At 45.3% G+C, this 16,200-nt stretch overlaps 2 protein-coding genes across 5 annotated transcripts in view; one reads left to right on the top strand and one right to left on the bottom strand.

Annotated features, from left to right (window-relative positions):
• Window positions 1-6,785, bottom strand: ZNF740 (zinc finger protein 740). 3 transcript variants are annotated; one of them, XM_021686689.1, is made up of 7 exons: window positions 6,586-6,785; window positions 5,389-5,702; window positions 2,866-3,015; window positions 2,435-2,524; window positions 1,849-1,972; window positions 1,437-1,555; window positions 1-250 (listed from the first exon to the last, which is right to left on the bottom strand). In XM_021686689.1, the coding sequence occupies exons 2-7, from the start codon at window positions 5,395-5,397 to the stop codon at window positions 161-163; spliced, it is 582 nt and encodes a 193-aa protein (XP_021542364.1). In that variant the 5' UTR covers window positions 5,398-5,702; window positions 6,586-6,785; the 3' UTR covers window positions 1-160. The 3 variants fall into 3 exon arrangements, with proteins under 3 accessions (XP_021542364.1, XP_021542361.1, XP_021542363.1); XM_021686686.1 differs by lacking the exon at window positions 1-250 and having other exon boundaries at window positions 1,157-1,555; XM_021686688.1 differs by lacking the exon at window positions 1-250 and having other exon boundaries at window positions 1,157-1,555; window positions 5,189-5,702.
• The window catches only part of CSAD (cysteine sulfinic acid decarboxylase), a 27,039-nt gene continuing 17,113 nt past the window's right edge, over window positions 6,275-16,200 (top strand). The window contains exon 1 of one of the 2 annotated variants that reach the window (XM_021686684.2): window positions 6,275-6,329. The gene's annotated coding sequence lies outside the window, so the exon portion shown is untranslated. Of the gene's footprint in view, window positions 6,330-6,673; window positions 6,691-16,200 lie in introns of those variants that run through there. The other variant, XM_021686685.2, reaches the window with a different exon arrangement.

Consider the following 16,200-nt stretch of genomic DNA (forward strand, 5'->3'; position numbering starts at 1 on the left):
TGAGGCCGCTGTCCCCTGATGCACTCTTCTGGTCTCCTGGGTCCACTCCTCCAGGAGGGGGACAGGTACAGACGGGGTGGTGGTGGGACCATCAGACCAGAGGGGGTGCGCTCTTCAGTAAATTCTTCTGATCACTCCCACCACCCAGGGCCCCTTGCGCCTATAGAGAAAACTGCCCGTCGGAAGTCTTGGACTGGCACCCTTGGCACATCCGTTTGTGTCTGAGTAATCGATCTGTCCGAGAGAAACACTGAGAAGAAAGGAAGGATTAAGTGTTGAGAGGAGAACCTCAGCTACCTGTTGGCTAGCTCTGCCTTCCCCACACGGGAGGCACGCATCCCGTTCCACATGCCCTCAGCAAGTGCACAGATGGCAGGAGCACACAGTGGTTAAGAGCGCAGGCTCCGGGGCGCCTGGGTGGCTCAGTCGTTAGGCGTCTGCCTTCGGCTCAGGTCATGATCCCAGGGTCCTGGGATCGAGCCCCGCATCGGGCTCCCTGCTCGGCGGGAAGCCTGCTTCTCCCTCTCCCACTCCCCCTGCTTGTGTTCCCTCTCTCGCCGTGTCTCTCTCTGTGTCAAATAAATAAATAAAATCTTTAAGAAAAAAAAAAAAGAGCGCAGGGTCTGAAGTCGGGAGTCCTGGCTCTAGCACTCAGTGGCTGTGCAACCTTGGACACGGTATCTGACAGCACTCAATCTGTACACTCATCTGTAACGGGGCTAAAAGTACCTACTCACAGAAGGGCTGTGTCATTCATCCAATATTTATTGAGTGTCTGTCTCAAGGCAGGTACAGTTCTTGGGGCTGAGGATAGAGTGGAGAACCAGAGGGGCAAAATCTCTGCCTCATGGAGCTTTCATTCTAGTGTTTTGAGATTCAGTGTAAGCGGGTGGAACAAAGCATCCAGTAAATGTTAGTTGTTATCATTTCTCGTCTTTTGTTCTTGTCTTGTTTTGGTCTAGCTCTTACATTCTCATCAAGTCAGACACTGACCCCCTGGGCAGAGACTGTCTTTCTTCTTCCAGGTGCACCAGCTCTGAGTTAGACTGAATCCTGCCTCTGCCCTCCATCTGCTGTGTCCTTAGGACACTTAACCTCTTTGAATCTCAATTTCCCCAAATGTGAAATGACGACAACACAGCTCTTTACGGAATTAACATGAGAATTAAAAAGATAATCTATGTTAAATATGCTCTCACAGTGCCTGGCACAAAATAAGTACACAAGAAATGCTACTGTTATTACAATTATTCTCATGGCCCCTCCCATAAACAGCTGCATAAGGCCAGAGAGAAACACCTCACCCTGAGGTACTAACTCTACCATGGCCAGGAATTCGATGTGGCCCCTTGTTGGGAAGGGGATGGGGGCTGGCCCTGGTTCTTGGTGAAGGAAAAGTTTGTTGTGTGAGGTAGACGGGTGACATGTGAGCTTACCTGATGACACCGTTCACACTGGTAGGGCTTTTCGCCACTGTGCACACGCTTGTGACGCTCCAGGTGGTACTTCTGGATGAAGCGCATATCACATATATCACACTCAAATGGCTTCTCACCTGGCCCAAGTGGAGAGAGAAGTTAGTATCAGGAGGTACACAAGGTAGGGACTTCATTCCAGGTATTTTCCCAGAAATTTTTAATTTTTAGCAATGTACGGACACCTAATGAGGAAATGTCCCCAAAGCTGTCGGTCTCTGACACTAGATACAGAGCCATAAAATCTTTCTAGCTAATTCACTTATTTTCTTCCTCTATTTCTGATACTCGGCCCCTAAAACAAACCCAATAAGAGCTACACACACGCACACACACACAACTACAGACTACTGAATATGAGCAAGAGACTTACCAGTATGAATAAGGATGTGCCTCTTGAGGTGGTAACTGCTCCTAAAGGCTCCAAAGCAGTGTTCACAAATAAAATTTTTGGGAATCTTTACTTGAAAAGAACCATTTTGTTCCACCACCACCACCTAGGGGCAACAATCAGGCATGTCATAAGGCTATCCCTCAGCTGCCTTTTTGTCCCCATTCTACTCTGGGTCAATTTCCAGTTGCTGGACAAAGTAATCTTTCTGATGTTGTCATCTCCCTCATTCCCTAGAGTTAAGAGACCCTCTGAGGAAGGAGGTGGGCATGGGTAAACTGTCTGCCCCATCAAACCCAACACCTCTGAATGTGACCTGAGGGAGGTCTGCCTGCCCCTTTGCCACAGGATCCCATGCTTCCCTGGCCCTCCTTCCTTTACCAAGGATGTTCTGGAGAGGGCAGAGATCAAAGACCAAAGTGGCCTATGGAGGAAATAAGAGTGACACACTCATTGGCTATGAGTGACCAAAACATCTAGGGAAAACTCCAGGTTGAGCCACAGCCGAAAGAAAAGGAATTACCCCATTACCAAACGGTACCAGTTTGGGGATTACCCCATTACCTGCCTTTTTAACAGTCTTCTTTGAATGAGACCCCTCAGCCAAGCTGTCATCATCTTTGCGACTCCGGGACTTATCGCTGTCTTTTCGGTGGCCCTTTAAAAATAAATCAAAGCTAAACTCACAGTCTATCTCCCCACACAAGACAGGAAACCAAATGCTGTGCTGCAGACAACTTCTAAATGACAGTAACCACCTGCCCCAAAGGTTTAGAGAAGGTACTCATCCATTTCCTCTCCAAGTACTATGGTGTTAAGGGGTTATAGGTAAAGTCCTTCCTTAGCTCTCTAAAATACCCACATTCATTCATTCCCCAGCTGGATCCCTTTTCCCCACTTCCCTAAACAGAAGCACTGAGGAATCAAAGCTTGGCATCTCCTGGCAGAGAGCTTGGGCCACCCGACCCCCAGGTGCCACAATGGACTCAAACGCTGTACCTGACTTGAGCACCTCAGCACATCAGGGCTACCTGCCCGCTCTCCATTCTCGGCCTGCTTGCTGGCAATCTGGCTCAGCATCATCTTCTTGCTGGCTGCAGTGGGAACCAAACTCACACCTGCTAGGCCTTCACAAGCCAGGAGACTTGCCTAAGTTGAAAGGAGATGAGGTGTCAGGTCACCTGGCAGGGCAGGGCAAAAACAGGCTGCCATCTTCTATAGAAGTACCTTTCACACCCAGCCACAAACAAACTGCTTCTCTAGGGAGTGTCCCTCTCTACTGCAAAACTCTGCTTCCTTCAAGAGTCCTCCCTAACTCACCTCACCAGGAACAAGTTACTTTTTATACATCAGCATTTAAATACAAATCAAGTGAATAACCAAGTATTATTGACACTTTTGTCATTAGCAATGTGCTAGGACCTGTTACCAGGTACTTGGCCGTGTGAATGGGCAGGAGGGTCTGCCCTGCTGATCCACTGAAATGGGAGATTTCTAGCAGAATTTCCTCCTTCCTCTCTCACCAGCAGGTTCAGAGGCCACTTATGATTGGCAGACATCAATGGTGCCAAATATATATTCTATCAGGTCCCAAAAACATGTTTATCAGCAAAACTAAGTTATTTCTCCCTTTAGATTTTAAATTCCCTAGGTGTTGTCATTTTTAACAGATATAAAAATTAAGTCACTTGGAAGGATCTTAGTCTTGACCTCCAAGTCCATTTATTTGTGTGCAAATCCATATATTTTCACATTCTCTACTCTATGCATAGTTTTAAAAAATTACTTAAACAAGGAATGATTAAAAAAATTTCCTCTTTTCATGGCTACATTCTTCAAACTGACTTTGTTTAGCCTGCACTAGAGAATATACTTTTCTTACTGAAAAAACTTTTTTTTTTGAAGAAACACTTTAAAGAAATAGTTGATCAGCAAACTTCCACAAGTGATTTACTAAAAAAATTCCTTTTAAAAATACTCTCTTAAAAAAAGAAATTCCTTTTAGTATATCCTGGGACTCCTTCTTTTCTTTCTCCTTCAAGGACTTTGGACAGAAAGGTCTAGAGGTGGAAAGCTTAGCTCTGCTGTTTGTACTGTATAATCTTGGGCAAATTACTCCACCTCTTCAGGCCTCAGTTTCCTTAAATGCAAAATGTTTATGAGAGTATCTACTCTCACAGGGTTGATGAGAATAAAACTAAGATACAAATGCCTAGCAGTGCCCAGTACAAAGTTAGTGATTAGTGAGAGGCAGTTTCTCAGAACAAGAGTGAACATGATGCCGTGAAGTGGGTTGCAAACAAAGGAAGAAGAAACCGAGGGCTCCTAATCTGCAAGGAAAGAAGGAAGCCATGCATGCAGCTGGAAGAAAGCCAATTAAACTCTAATCAGGCTGCCATCCTGGTGAGACTGGTACAGGAGGGTCCCTGCAAGAAAGCTGGGAGAAGCTCTGGGGATGCCCGCACATGGCTTTGCTATCCACACTTACAGCAACCTAACAGATCATCCTGTCTCTCCAATCCATCCTCTCCCCTCACAATGACAATTACCTTCTAAATACACTGATCTGATGTCACTCTGCTGCTTAACATTCTTCAGAGAGTTCCCATTCGTTCAGAATAAAGTCTAATTCCTTAGCAAGGCATAAAAGGCCCTTGGGTTATACTCTTAACTTCTCCAGGAAACAACTCCCTCACCCTAAACTTTTCCCTCTATCACTACCTACCCTATCCCCCTAACCCATTTAAGCCCCTTCCTCCTTAACTAGCAAACTGTCTGCAGTACTCTTAACCTCATCACATTCTCCCATGCCTCTAAGCCTCTGCCCATGCAGTTCTTCTCCTTGTCTGAATGTCCTGTTCTGCTTGTTTATCTAGCAAAATCCTATGCATTCTTCAAGCTTCACCTGCTTTCTTCCAGCCAGGCAGAGGTACCCTTCTCTCTCCTCTGCAGTGTACATACCTCTATTATTGCATGTTCCTTCAATCAACAGATTCATTGAGTCTCTGCTGCTAATCCAACCACTATGCAAGGTATTGTGAATATAAAGGTAAATAATAGACTGTCTCTCCATTTCCCCCCACCCCAACCCAACTATCCTGGAAGCTTGCTGGGGATGGGGACAATCTTACTCATCTTTGTATCCCCAGCATAATGCCTTGCATGAAACAGGAGCTCAATTAATTCCTGTTGAAAAAAAAAAAATGAAGCATTCACCAGACTGTTCACTCCCTCATGCCCCTCAGCACTTAACGTACCAAGTGTAAACTGAGTAATTGTTTCACAAATGTCCCATCAGTGCCTGTGATGCAGAATAGCCTACCTCCTTCATTTGACTGGAAGCTCCCTGAAGGCAGGGGCTGTGGCCTGTCTCCTTTCCTTCCTCTAGATCTCCCCCTGGTGCTTAATACAGAGCTTGGCTCACTGGGTTGGTCAATATGTTGACTAAGGCAGCATTCAAGAGTGAAACTGCAAACACGTTTCCCAGTGATCTTGAAGGAGGAGGATTCTATAGCTTTTTACCTGAGCCATGCTGATTTCTCACTTAATGCAACCCAAAAGTTCAGGAGTTTCTTGATCCACCTTTCCTAAGACACTGTTGTTTGAAGAACTGTCACCAAATGACTGTAACAACTCCTTTGTGTCCCTTCCGTCCTGCTGCCATATTGAACTGCCTTTGTCTTCAAATAGATCTTAGTGTCCTCCAAAGGGAAGATAGATGTTCCAAGAATCCCTGGACTCTGCCTGGCTCCTGCCTATGATCTGAAGAAAAAGTCTGCTGGTGTTCGTTTTCCAACCCAATCCGCTCGTTGAAGTTCACGATCTGTTTCAGAAACCTGAAACCAGGAAAGGAGATGGGGCTGTTAGGTGCAACACTCTCAGGCCATTCGACCTGCAGTAGGCTGAACTTTTTTTTTTTTTGGTGGGCGCTCTCTGTGAAGCTCAGGAAGAGGGCATTAGTTAAGCAGAGTTTTCTTTTCTAGGTCAGAAGAAACTGGTCTCCAGGGCAAAGAGGAGCTGCCAACGGGAGTAAAAGTAACTGGGGCCTCTCATGGAAGAACTGCAACAGGCCAACTGCTCGGATTTGCCATCTTACGAATAGAAGAAGGGGGCGGAGGCCCTCCCGGGCTTTTGTGCCGAGTGGGCCGGGCCGCGAAGCTAGCACTCTATTAAGGAGGCCAGAACTGGGGTGGAGAAAAGCTCAGAGGCTATCGCTGGACGCCTGAGTAGCAAGTCAGCAACCGGACTGGCAGTGGGCGCTGGGCCGGCCCACACGTGCGCGTTCTCCGAGTCCGCCCGAAGGTACGGAAACTCGCTGCGGAGGAAGGCAGGCAGGCGGAGGCCGGCGCTCCGCGTTCCCTCCCTCCTCCTCCAGCCAGCCAGCCAGCCAGCCAGCCAGCCAGCCAGCCAGCCGCAGCGCCCCGCCGCACGGAGCCGGAGGAGAGCACCGAGGAGCGCGCGAGGTGCGTGCTCGCGCCCGCGTCCCCGCCAAGCAAGCCCCCCTCCGCCCGACCGCTAACGCGGCCGGACTGGCGGGCGGGGGGCGGTGCGCGCGCGCGCGCGCGCGGCCCCTTCCCCTCCCCGGCGAGCCCCCTCCCTTCGCCACGCGCCCCTCCTTCCTTCCCCTCCCCCTTCCCGCGCGGCGCCCCACGGCCTGCGAGCAGCTGAGGCGCTGCCGCCTGCCCGGAGGACGCTGCGTTCCCTGAGGCGTGCTCCTACCTGCCAGGCGCGGCCTCCCGCTGTCTCCCCCACCGCGCGGCGCCTCCTCCAGACCCCAGCACACCGTGCCAACCCCGTGGCCGCCGCTGCCCTGCCGGGACCGAGGCAAGTTTACAAACACCAACCCGGGGCCCGTTTCCCCGGAAGCACTTCCCCCTCCCCTCGTCCTCTCAGCCGAGCAGCAATATCCACTTCCGGGCTCGGAGCCTGGACCGGCGAGAGCAGCCAGAAAGGGGGTGAGGCTGAGGACGCTGGGAGGGGGTGCAGCTGGTGAGTGGGCGGTGCCGGCGCGCGGAAGGACGGGAAGGGGGCGGGCCGGCGGTACGACGCGTGCGCCGTGGTACAGGAGCGCCCCGGCGGCCATCTTGGCTGAGGGCAGGAACGAAGACCCTGAAGTGACGTGCGCTGGGTGCGAGGTTTTGCTAGGTGGGCTGGTTGAGGCTTCTTGAAAAAACGCCATCAGTCTCCCTTCGCGGACGTTCTCCCTGTCGCATCTGAGCCTGCAGCCCCAAGTAGAGCCTGAATAGTTCGTACCCAGCCTTTTCACGTAACTCAGCCGAGGTCCTCTTTATCTGAAAGTTTTCTATCAGGCCCAGCTCTGCAGATTCTGGGGCCGCCCAGTCAGCTGGGAGAGGAGTTAACTTTCTTTAAACGCTTCTTCCGTGTACACTCAATCCGGGCGCGTCCCGAGGCCGGTCTGGTTAACTTGTAGCGCTTACCCCTTCATTCCAGACTTTCCAGCGTCTGACATTGGCCTTCTCGCCTGGAAAAAGCCATAGGACTCCCCTCGGTAGAAGACTAGTTTCATTAGCGATGTAGGGTAGCCCCCGGGTCCAGCGTTAAAAAATGGAAACTTGAACTTTTCTTTAGAATCTCCCAATCTGAGCTATTAGGGAGAGGTTCCGCTAAAGATGGATTATGCCAAGTGTTCTTAATGGAAGGAAATGTCAGTCCATTTATGTCTCAGCTTCTGCTGTAGGTGCTGTCAGGTTGTGAGTTTAGGAGGATTGAGATGCCAAAAGAAAAAAATACTTATTTATGGAAAAGAGGAATTCCCAACTACTCTTTGTACACGGGTTTCATTTCCCTGAGCACTTTATGTTTTGAGCCATTGACAGCAAATCTTTGTGCTCTTAGACTCATGATAAAATTGAGATAAAAATAGAGAAACGTTATTAGAAATAAGTCTTTAATTAAAAAAAAATTATCTCATACTTATTTTGACAAGTCCGCACATACATAAGAATAAAAGGCAAAAGTGTTAAGTTTCCTTTTTCTACTATCCAATGCTCCTGAAGATAGTCACTTTTATCAGTTTGGCAAATATACTTCCAGACTTTTTTCTATGTTCATACAATTTTTTTTTTTTCATCCAGAGTGTATTTATTGAGCAACTACAGTGCTGGACACTAGTGTTACATTGTAGATATCTAAGTTCTTTAACATTTTAACAATTGTTACATAATATTCTAACTTATATTTGTACTTTGATTTGTCTAGACTCATCCTGATGAACATTTAGGTTAGTTCCATTATTTTTTTAAATAAACAATGCCATAAGGAACATCTTCCTCTAGTCATCCTTTTGCATTTATAGATTATTTATAGATAGAATATGTGCATTAAAAAATTTTTTTTAAGATTTTATTTATTTATTTGACAGAGAGAGACACAGTGAGAGAGGGAACACAAGCAGGGGGAGTGGGAGAGGGAGAAGCAGGCCTCCTGCCGAGCAGGGAGCCAGATGCAGGGCTTGATCCCAGGACCCTAGGGTCATGACCTGAGCCGAAGGCAGACGCCTAACAACTGAGCCACCCAGGCGCCCCTAAAAATTTTTTTTTAATTTTTTTAAAAATTTATTTATTATGAAAGAGAGAGAGGCAGAGGCAGAGGGAGAGAAGCAGGCTCCCTGCCTAGTAGGGAGCCCGATGCGGGGACTCGATCCCAGGACCCTGGGATCATGACCTGAGCCGAAGGCAGACGCTTAACCATCTGAGCCAGCCAGGCGCCACCCTAAAAATTTTTTTTAAAAGATTTTCTCTATTTATTTGAGAGAGAGAGAGCACAAACAGGGGGAGTGGCAGAGGGAGAGGGAGAAGCAGGCTCCCAGCTGAGCAGGGAGCCCAGTGTGGGGCTTGATCCCAGGACCCTGGGAAATTGACCTGAGTGAAGGCCAACTTTCAATGGACTGAGCCACCCAGGCGCCCCTGTGCATTTTAAATTTTAATCAATTCTGTGAAATTGAATTTCAGTTTGTAACAATTTACATGCTCACTCAGAACCATGTGTCAATGTCCCCATTACCTATAACATAGCGATACTGGCTACTATGAATTTTTAGTGCAGTTGCCAATTTGATAGACGAAAAATAGTAATTTCATTGTTTAAATTTGCATGTCACCGGTAGTAGAGTTGAGCAACTTCTGTTGCGTCTTCTCTAAGTTATATTAACTTTTTATTTGTCATATGCATTTAAAGTACTTTCTCTTAGCTTTTCGTTTATCTTACAGCCTTTTTTGGGGGGGCAATTTATGCTTTACAGGAAATTATTTGAAACATTCCTATCAAAAATAGGAATAAGGGGCGCCTGGGTGGCTCAGGCTGTTAAGCGTCTGCCTTTGGCTCAGGTCATGATCTCAGGGTCCTGGGATTGAGCCCTGCATCGGGCTCCTTGCTCAGCAGAGAGCCTGCTTCTCCCTCTCCCTCTGCTTCCCTGCTGCTCCCCCTGCTTGTGCTCTCTCTCACTATCTCTCTCTCTGTGCCAAATAAATAAATAAAATCTTTAAAAAAATAGGAATAAGACAGGAATGTTTACCATCAAAGCTAACATTGTACTGGAGCTCCTGGCCATTGAAAAGTCTCACTATTTTCATATGATACATTCATCAAGAAAGAGAATTGACTGACAAAATACTAAAACTAGTGAGTTCAGCAGTATGGCCAGATGGGAGATTAACAAACAAAAATTGTATACATAAAATATAAGAACCACCAACCATAAAAATGTGATGAAATAAATAATCTCACAATAAGAATATTATACTTCTTGAAATAAATTTGACAGGAAACTGCAAGTCATATATTAAGAAAATCAGACTATTTTAGTGAAAGACAAAAAGGTCTTGGTTAAATGGGGAGTTTTAGCAAGTCCATGAATAGAAAGACTTAATTTTGTAGAGACATGAGTTTTTGCTATCGATTAAGTTCTAATTAAAACGGGACTTTGCATGGAACTTAACCTGATTTTAAAATTTTCATGGAAAAGGGTGCTTGTGTGGCTCAGTGAGTTAAGCGTCTGCCTTCGGCTTAGGTCATGATCCCAGGGTCCTTGGATCCAGTCCCTCCGAGTCCCATGGTTGGTCTGGTCAGGTTCCTTGCTCACCGGGGAGTCTGCTTCTCCCTCTGCTCTTCCTCCCCGCATGTGCTCTCTCTCAAATAAATAAATAAATAATCTTTAAACATTTAGAATAAAATAAAATTTTTACGGAAAAGAATAATTGCAAGGAGAGCAAAAATCACTGTGGAAAACACAGAGTGGGTAAAATAATAAGGGGTGGGGTAAAGCCATGAGTTATCTTTAACCACTTTAATGGTGTCTTTCTTTACACAGAATTTTAAAAGTTTTACGTAGTCAAGTCTGCCTGTGGCTTTTGGGTTTTTGTGACGCTACCTCAAGATTATAAAAATATTTCCCTGTAGTTCCTTTTTTTTTTTTTTTTAAGATTTTATTTATTTATTTGACAGAGAGACAGGGAGAGAGGGAATACAAACAGGGGGAGTGGGAGAGGGAGAAGCAGACTCCCGGCTGAGCAGGGAACCCGATATGGGGCTCGATCCCAGGACCTTGGGGTCATGACCTGAGCCAAAGGCAGACGCTTAAGGACTGAGCACCCAGGCGCCCCCCTGTAGTTCCTTTTGACATTCTTATAGTTGTATATTTTCTGGTTATGTCTTTATCTTAGCTGCAGTTTATTTTTGTGTATGGTGAGAGGTAGTGAGAAATGCCAGACTTAAAAGTAACCAATAGCGTAGTGGGAGAGGTACTAGCCTAGAATTCAGAAAATCAGAGATCTAGGCTTGTTCTCATGTCACCTGTGTAATCTTGGACAAATTAACTCTGGACTGAGAGTCCTCATCTTGAAAACCAGGGTGAATAAATAAATACCTTTCAGGCCAATTTCCAGCACAACGTGAGGATCAAATGAGGTCATAGATGAGAAGGTTTTGAGAAAGAAAAAACCCTTTGCAAGTCTTCTAAGATATCATTAATACAGATTTTTGGTCTATGCAATCAAATGTAAGTGGAATGCAGCATTATTTTTCAGTCCTGGAAATAGTTGGTCGATTCACCCAGATGTTCACTGAGTGCCTTTGTGCAAGACCTTGGGGGAAGGGAGAGGAGAGTGGGGAGGATGAAAACTAACATTTTTTTGAGTACCTCTTTTGTATTTAGTGCTTTCCTTAAAGATAAGATTTCAACCCGCAGGAATTTACAATCAGAAAGGGGAGAAAACACTGTACACATAAGGAGAATTGGTGCCTTTATGGATGTGGGTATTGAGTCTGTGGGATTTGTGACCATGTAGATAGTACGGAGGTCAGTGTTGTCATTTTCTAACAATAAGCCTGGCCAAAAGTGCTTTAAAGAAGCAACTGCCTTGGGGCACCTGGGTGGCTCAGTCATTAAGCGTCTGCCTTCGGCTCAAGTCATGATCCCAGGGTCCTGGGATCGAGTCCCACATCGGGCTCCCTGCTCCGCGGGAAGCCTGCTTCTCCCTCTCCCGCTCCCCCCGCTTGTGTTCCCTCTCTTGCTGTGTCTCTCTCTGTCAAATAAATAAAATCTTAAAAAAAAAAAAAGCGACTGCCCTGATCGTTTTTGTCTACAGGCAGGCCTCCTCCTGTGTGACCTTCCCTAACTTCTTTGGCACAGCCCGTCCCTCAGGCCCACCCAATCAGTTATTCAAATAGTATTGTAATGATTACTGATGAGTCTTTTCCTGTACCAGCTCTCTATCGCTTAAGTCCTGAATGTTGTCTCTTTGAAGGCTGCCCTGAGCCAACTGAGCAGAATTAACCAGCCCTGCCTTTCCTTGTGAGCATTCCACTCTTTTGTGGCAAGTGCGTCTGCCCACGTCCCTACTGGCCTGTTAGCTGGAGCGCACAGGGCAGACATCCTCCCCCCCCGCCCCCCCGGGTAGTGCCAGTGCCAGGGATAGATACTGAGTCAGTGTTTGCTGAACTAGCTGAACCCGTACCTCTCTCTGAGAGCCATTTGGGCAGCATAATAGGAAGAGCAGTATATGGCTACCTTTGTCACCAGTGAGACCTTTTTGATGATAGTGGATTGAAGAGTTGGGAAACCACGTGATGTACTAGGGCCATTCTTGAGCCTTGGAGATTTGTATATTTTGGAGTTCTTATTGCTCCTTAACCTCCTTAGTTTTTCTTGTTGGTTAAAAATAACCTTTAATTACATGAGTAATATGAAGTTATCATATAAAATTATAAAAGTATAGGTGTATAAATAAGAAAATGAAAATAATTTATAATTTCGACAGCCAGGAATAACCATAAATAATACTTTGAAAGCTTTTTCCATCTTTTTCAGTCTTTTAAAAAATGCATGGGTAGCAACTGCTAATAGGTATCTCTTTGGGGTGATGAAAATGTTCTGGAATTAAATAGTGTGAACGATGCACAACTTTGTGAGTATCCTAAAAAAACCCCACTGAATTGTACAATCTAAAAGGGTGAACTTTACGGTATGTGAATCATATCTCAATAAAGCTGTTATTCTTCTAAAAATGCCTGTAAATACATACAGTGTTGTCTTTTTCTGAACTGAGAGAAAGTTGCAGATATCATACTCCTTTTCTGCTAAATGTTTCAGTATGTTTTCTCAGAATAAGAACATTCTCTTACATAACCACAATGCAATGACCAAATTAAGGAAATTTAACTCTGATAGAATGCTAATATTTATGATGCTGTGCATAGTCAGCTTCCACCAGTTGTTCCAATAATGTTCTTCATAGCAGGTTTTTTTTTTTTTTTCCTCATCCAGGAGCTGATTTAAGTTCACACATTCCTTTTGATTGTGATATCTCTGTTTCTGGAATAGTTCTTCAGTCTTTCTTTGAGTTTTATGACATTTACATTTTTGAAAAGTAACAGGTTAGTTGTTTTGTAGAATGACCCTCAATTTAGATATATCTGTTTCCTCACAATTAAATTTGGGTTATGCATTTTTGGCAGAAATGTGACAGGAGTGATGTTGAGTGCTTCTCAATGCCTCACATTGGGAGGGCCATATGTCAGTCTGTCCCATTATTGGTGATGTTGCCTTGATCACTAGGGTAAGGTGGTGTCCCCCAGGTTTCTTCACTATAAAGTTACCATTTTTCCCTTTAAAGTGTTTTTTTTTTTTTTAAGATTTTATTTATTTATTTGACAGAGAGAGAGACAGCTAGAGAGGGAACACAAGCAGGGGGAGTGGGAGAGGGAGAAGCAGGCTTCCCGCTGAGCAAGGAGCCCGATGCAGGACTCGATCCCAGGACCCTGGGATCATGACCCGAGCCGAAGGCAGATGCTTAATGACTGAGCCACCCAGGTGCCTCTTAAAGTGTTTTTAAGGAAAAGAATTTTACAACAGAGCCCTAAGGGGAAAAAAGTGAAGCTTTATTCAGGTTTTGCTGTTGTGCTGATGTTTTTGAAAGAGAGAGAGAAAGATGTAATGATATTTAAAGATTAAATGAAAAGGAAAAAAAAAAATCAGTCAAGGATGAGGAGGCAAGAAATCAGTCAGAATCTAAGTTTCAGTAAACAGTAGAAGATGATGGCATTCATCAAACCAGGGAACCTAAGAAGAAGAGCAGATTTGAGAGGGCTGATATTGAGTTTAATTTTGGACCTACTGAGTATGAAGTGCCCATGAGTCTTCTAAATTAGGAAGGTGGCTTCATGGACCTGGACTCAGGAGAGAGGTTTGGAATGGAGGAACTACCGGCAGGTAGCCCTAGGAACAGATCAGTTGCCCAGGGAGTGGTGCAGAATACAACAGATAAAAGACGCACTGGGACAAGGCCCGAGGGACTCTAGCATTTCAGGGAGGGCCAGAGGAAGGTGAAAATGCAAAGGGAACTAAGAAAGGGCTGGTGGTAATCCAATGGAAGCCTGGGAAATAAAATGTTTCTAGGATAAAGGTGATGTGTGTCCATGGGATTTGGAAGTTCTTGGTGACTTGGTGGGCTGAGGAAAGTGTGAGAGGAGGGAAAGCAAAGATGGAGTGGAGATGACTCTTTTAAGAAGGTTGGTGGTGGGGCGCCTGGGTGGCTCAGTTGGTTAAGCGACTGCCTTCGGCTCAGGTCATGATCCTGGAGTCCCTGGATCGAGTCCCGCATCGGGCTCCCTGCTCCACAGGGAGTCTGTTTCTCCCTCTGACCCTCCCCCCTCTCATGTGCTCGCTGTCTCTCTCATTTTCTCTGTCTCAAATAAATAAATAAAATCTTTAAAAAAAAAAAAAAAAAAAAAAGAAGGTTGGTGGTGATGAGGAGGTGGCTAGAGTGGGAACATGTGAGAGGTTTAAACAATTTAAAATGCTGTGAGAAAGAGGTAGTAGGAAGGAGAGTTGAAGAAATGAGGGGATAATCAGGAGGAAATCCCTGAGGGAAAAGGACAGTGGTTATACCAGTGGTTAGGCCAGTGGTTCCAACTCAGATAGCTACGGGGCCAGGCAGGTAATGCAAATGAGTGAGGTGGGCTGGTGTGGACTGAGGTGAAACAGAATGCAAAAACATTTTTTTTAAAGATTTCATGTATCTGACACAGAGAGACAGAGAGCGAGAGAACAAGAGCAGGGGCAGCGGCAGGGAGAGGGAGAAACAGACTCCCCACCAAGCAGGGAGCCCAATGCGGGGCTCGATCCCCGGACCCTGGGATCATGACCTGAGCCAAAGGCAGATGCTTAACCAACTGAGACTCTCAGGCGCCCCCAGAATGCAAACTTTTAAGGGCTTATGTCCAATGACCTTGTGATGAGAGTTTACATCTTCACCCATTGCCATTAATTTTTTCAGCGCCTGCCTGTGGGAGGAATATACATCCTCACCCCACTGCCCTGGGGTTTGCCATGGTCAACAGGGTATGAGCAGATGTGCCCTGTGCCAGATACAAGCAGAGGTTTTAAGAGTCGTTGCATGGTTTTCTCTGCCTTTTACTCCTTTCCTCCTGCCAGGAGAACATTGTGTCTCAGATAGGGGCTATTCCTTCAGCCTGGGTCTTGGAATAAAGGCACATGAATCAGAGCTGTAGCCAACCACACCACCAGTGTAAACCAGGAAAGAGAGATAAACTTCTGTTGTTGCAAGCCAGTGGGATTTTGAAGCCATTAGTTACCACAGCAAAACTGACTGATGCAGGTGTTCTACCAAAATAAAACCATACTAAGATACCATTTCTTAGTCCTCAAACTAAAAAGATTCAGAAGTTTGACAGCATACTCTGCTACTGAGTCTAAGAACGCAAGCACTTTCATATGCTGGTACAATCTCTGGATATTGGCAATCCTTCTCAAAATTACAAATGCAGGTGGCTGTAATAAAAAAGATAATAATAAGTCTGGCAAGGATGTGGAGAAATTAGAACGCTCATACATTACTGATGGGAATATAAAATGGTACTGGCACTTTGGAAAACAGTTTGGCTGTTCCTCAAAATTGAAACACAGAGTTACTGTATGACCCAGCGATTCCACTATCAGATATGTACCCAGGAGACTTGAAAACATGTACCCACACAAAAACTTGTACATTAATGTTCATAGCAGCGCTGTTCACAGTAGCCAAAACGTAGACAGAACCCAAATGTCCATTGGTTGGTGAATGGTTAAATAGAATGCAGTGTATCCATATTATGGAATATTATTTGGCTATAAAAGGGAATGAAGTGCTGATATGTGCTACAACATGGATGAACCTTGAAAACATTATGTTCAGTAAAAGAAGCCATATATTCAAAAGAAGATCATATATTCTATGTTTCTGTTGATATGAAATGTCCAGAATAGGCAAATCTATAGGGGCAGAAAATAGGGTAGTGGTGGCTGGAAGGATGGGAAATGGCGAATGAGGAGTGACCACTAATGAGTTTCTTTTGGGGGTGATGAAAATGTCCTGGAATTACTGATGATTGTTGTGCAATTCTGTTACTATCCAAAAAACCACTGAAAATGTACAATTTAAAGGGTTATGTTTTATGGTATGTAAATTACATCTCAATAAAGCTGTTTGATTAAAAAAAAAGAATATAGAAATTCTATATGTACTGATAAAGGATCACCTATATATTAACTGAAAGAAAACAAGGTTCAAATCAGTGATTATATGCTATCATTTGTGTGAAAAGAGAAAATAAGAATACATATCCACATTTGTTAGTATTTGCATTAAAAACTCTGAAAAGTTACCCAAGAAACTATTAAAAATGGTTACCTGTGGGGCGCCTGGGTGGCTCAGTTGGTTAAGCGACTGCCTTCGGCTCAGGTCATGATCCTGGAGTCCCGGGATCGAGTCCCGCATCGGGCTCCCTGCTCAGCAGGGGGTCCGCTTCTCCCTCTGC

This window comes from Neomonachus schauinslandi, chromosome 5, assembly GCF_002201575.2.
Source record: "Neomonachus schauinslandi chromosome 5, ASM220157v2, whole genome shotgun sequence".
In the NCBI taxonomy this organism is placed as follows: Eukaryota; Metazoa; Chordata; class Mammalia; order Carnivora; family Phocidae; genus Neomonachus; species Neomonachus schauinslandi.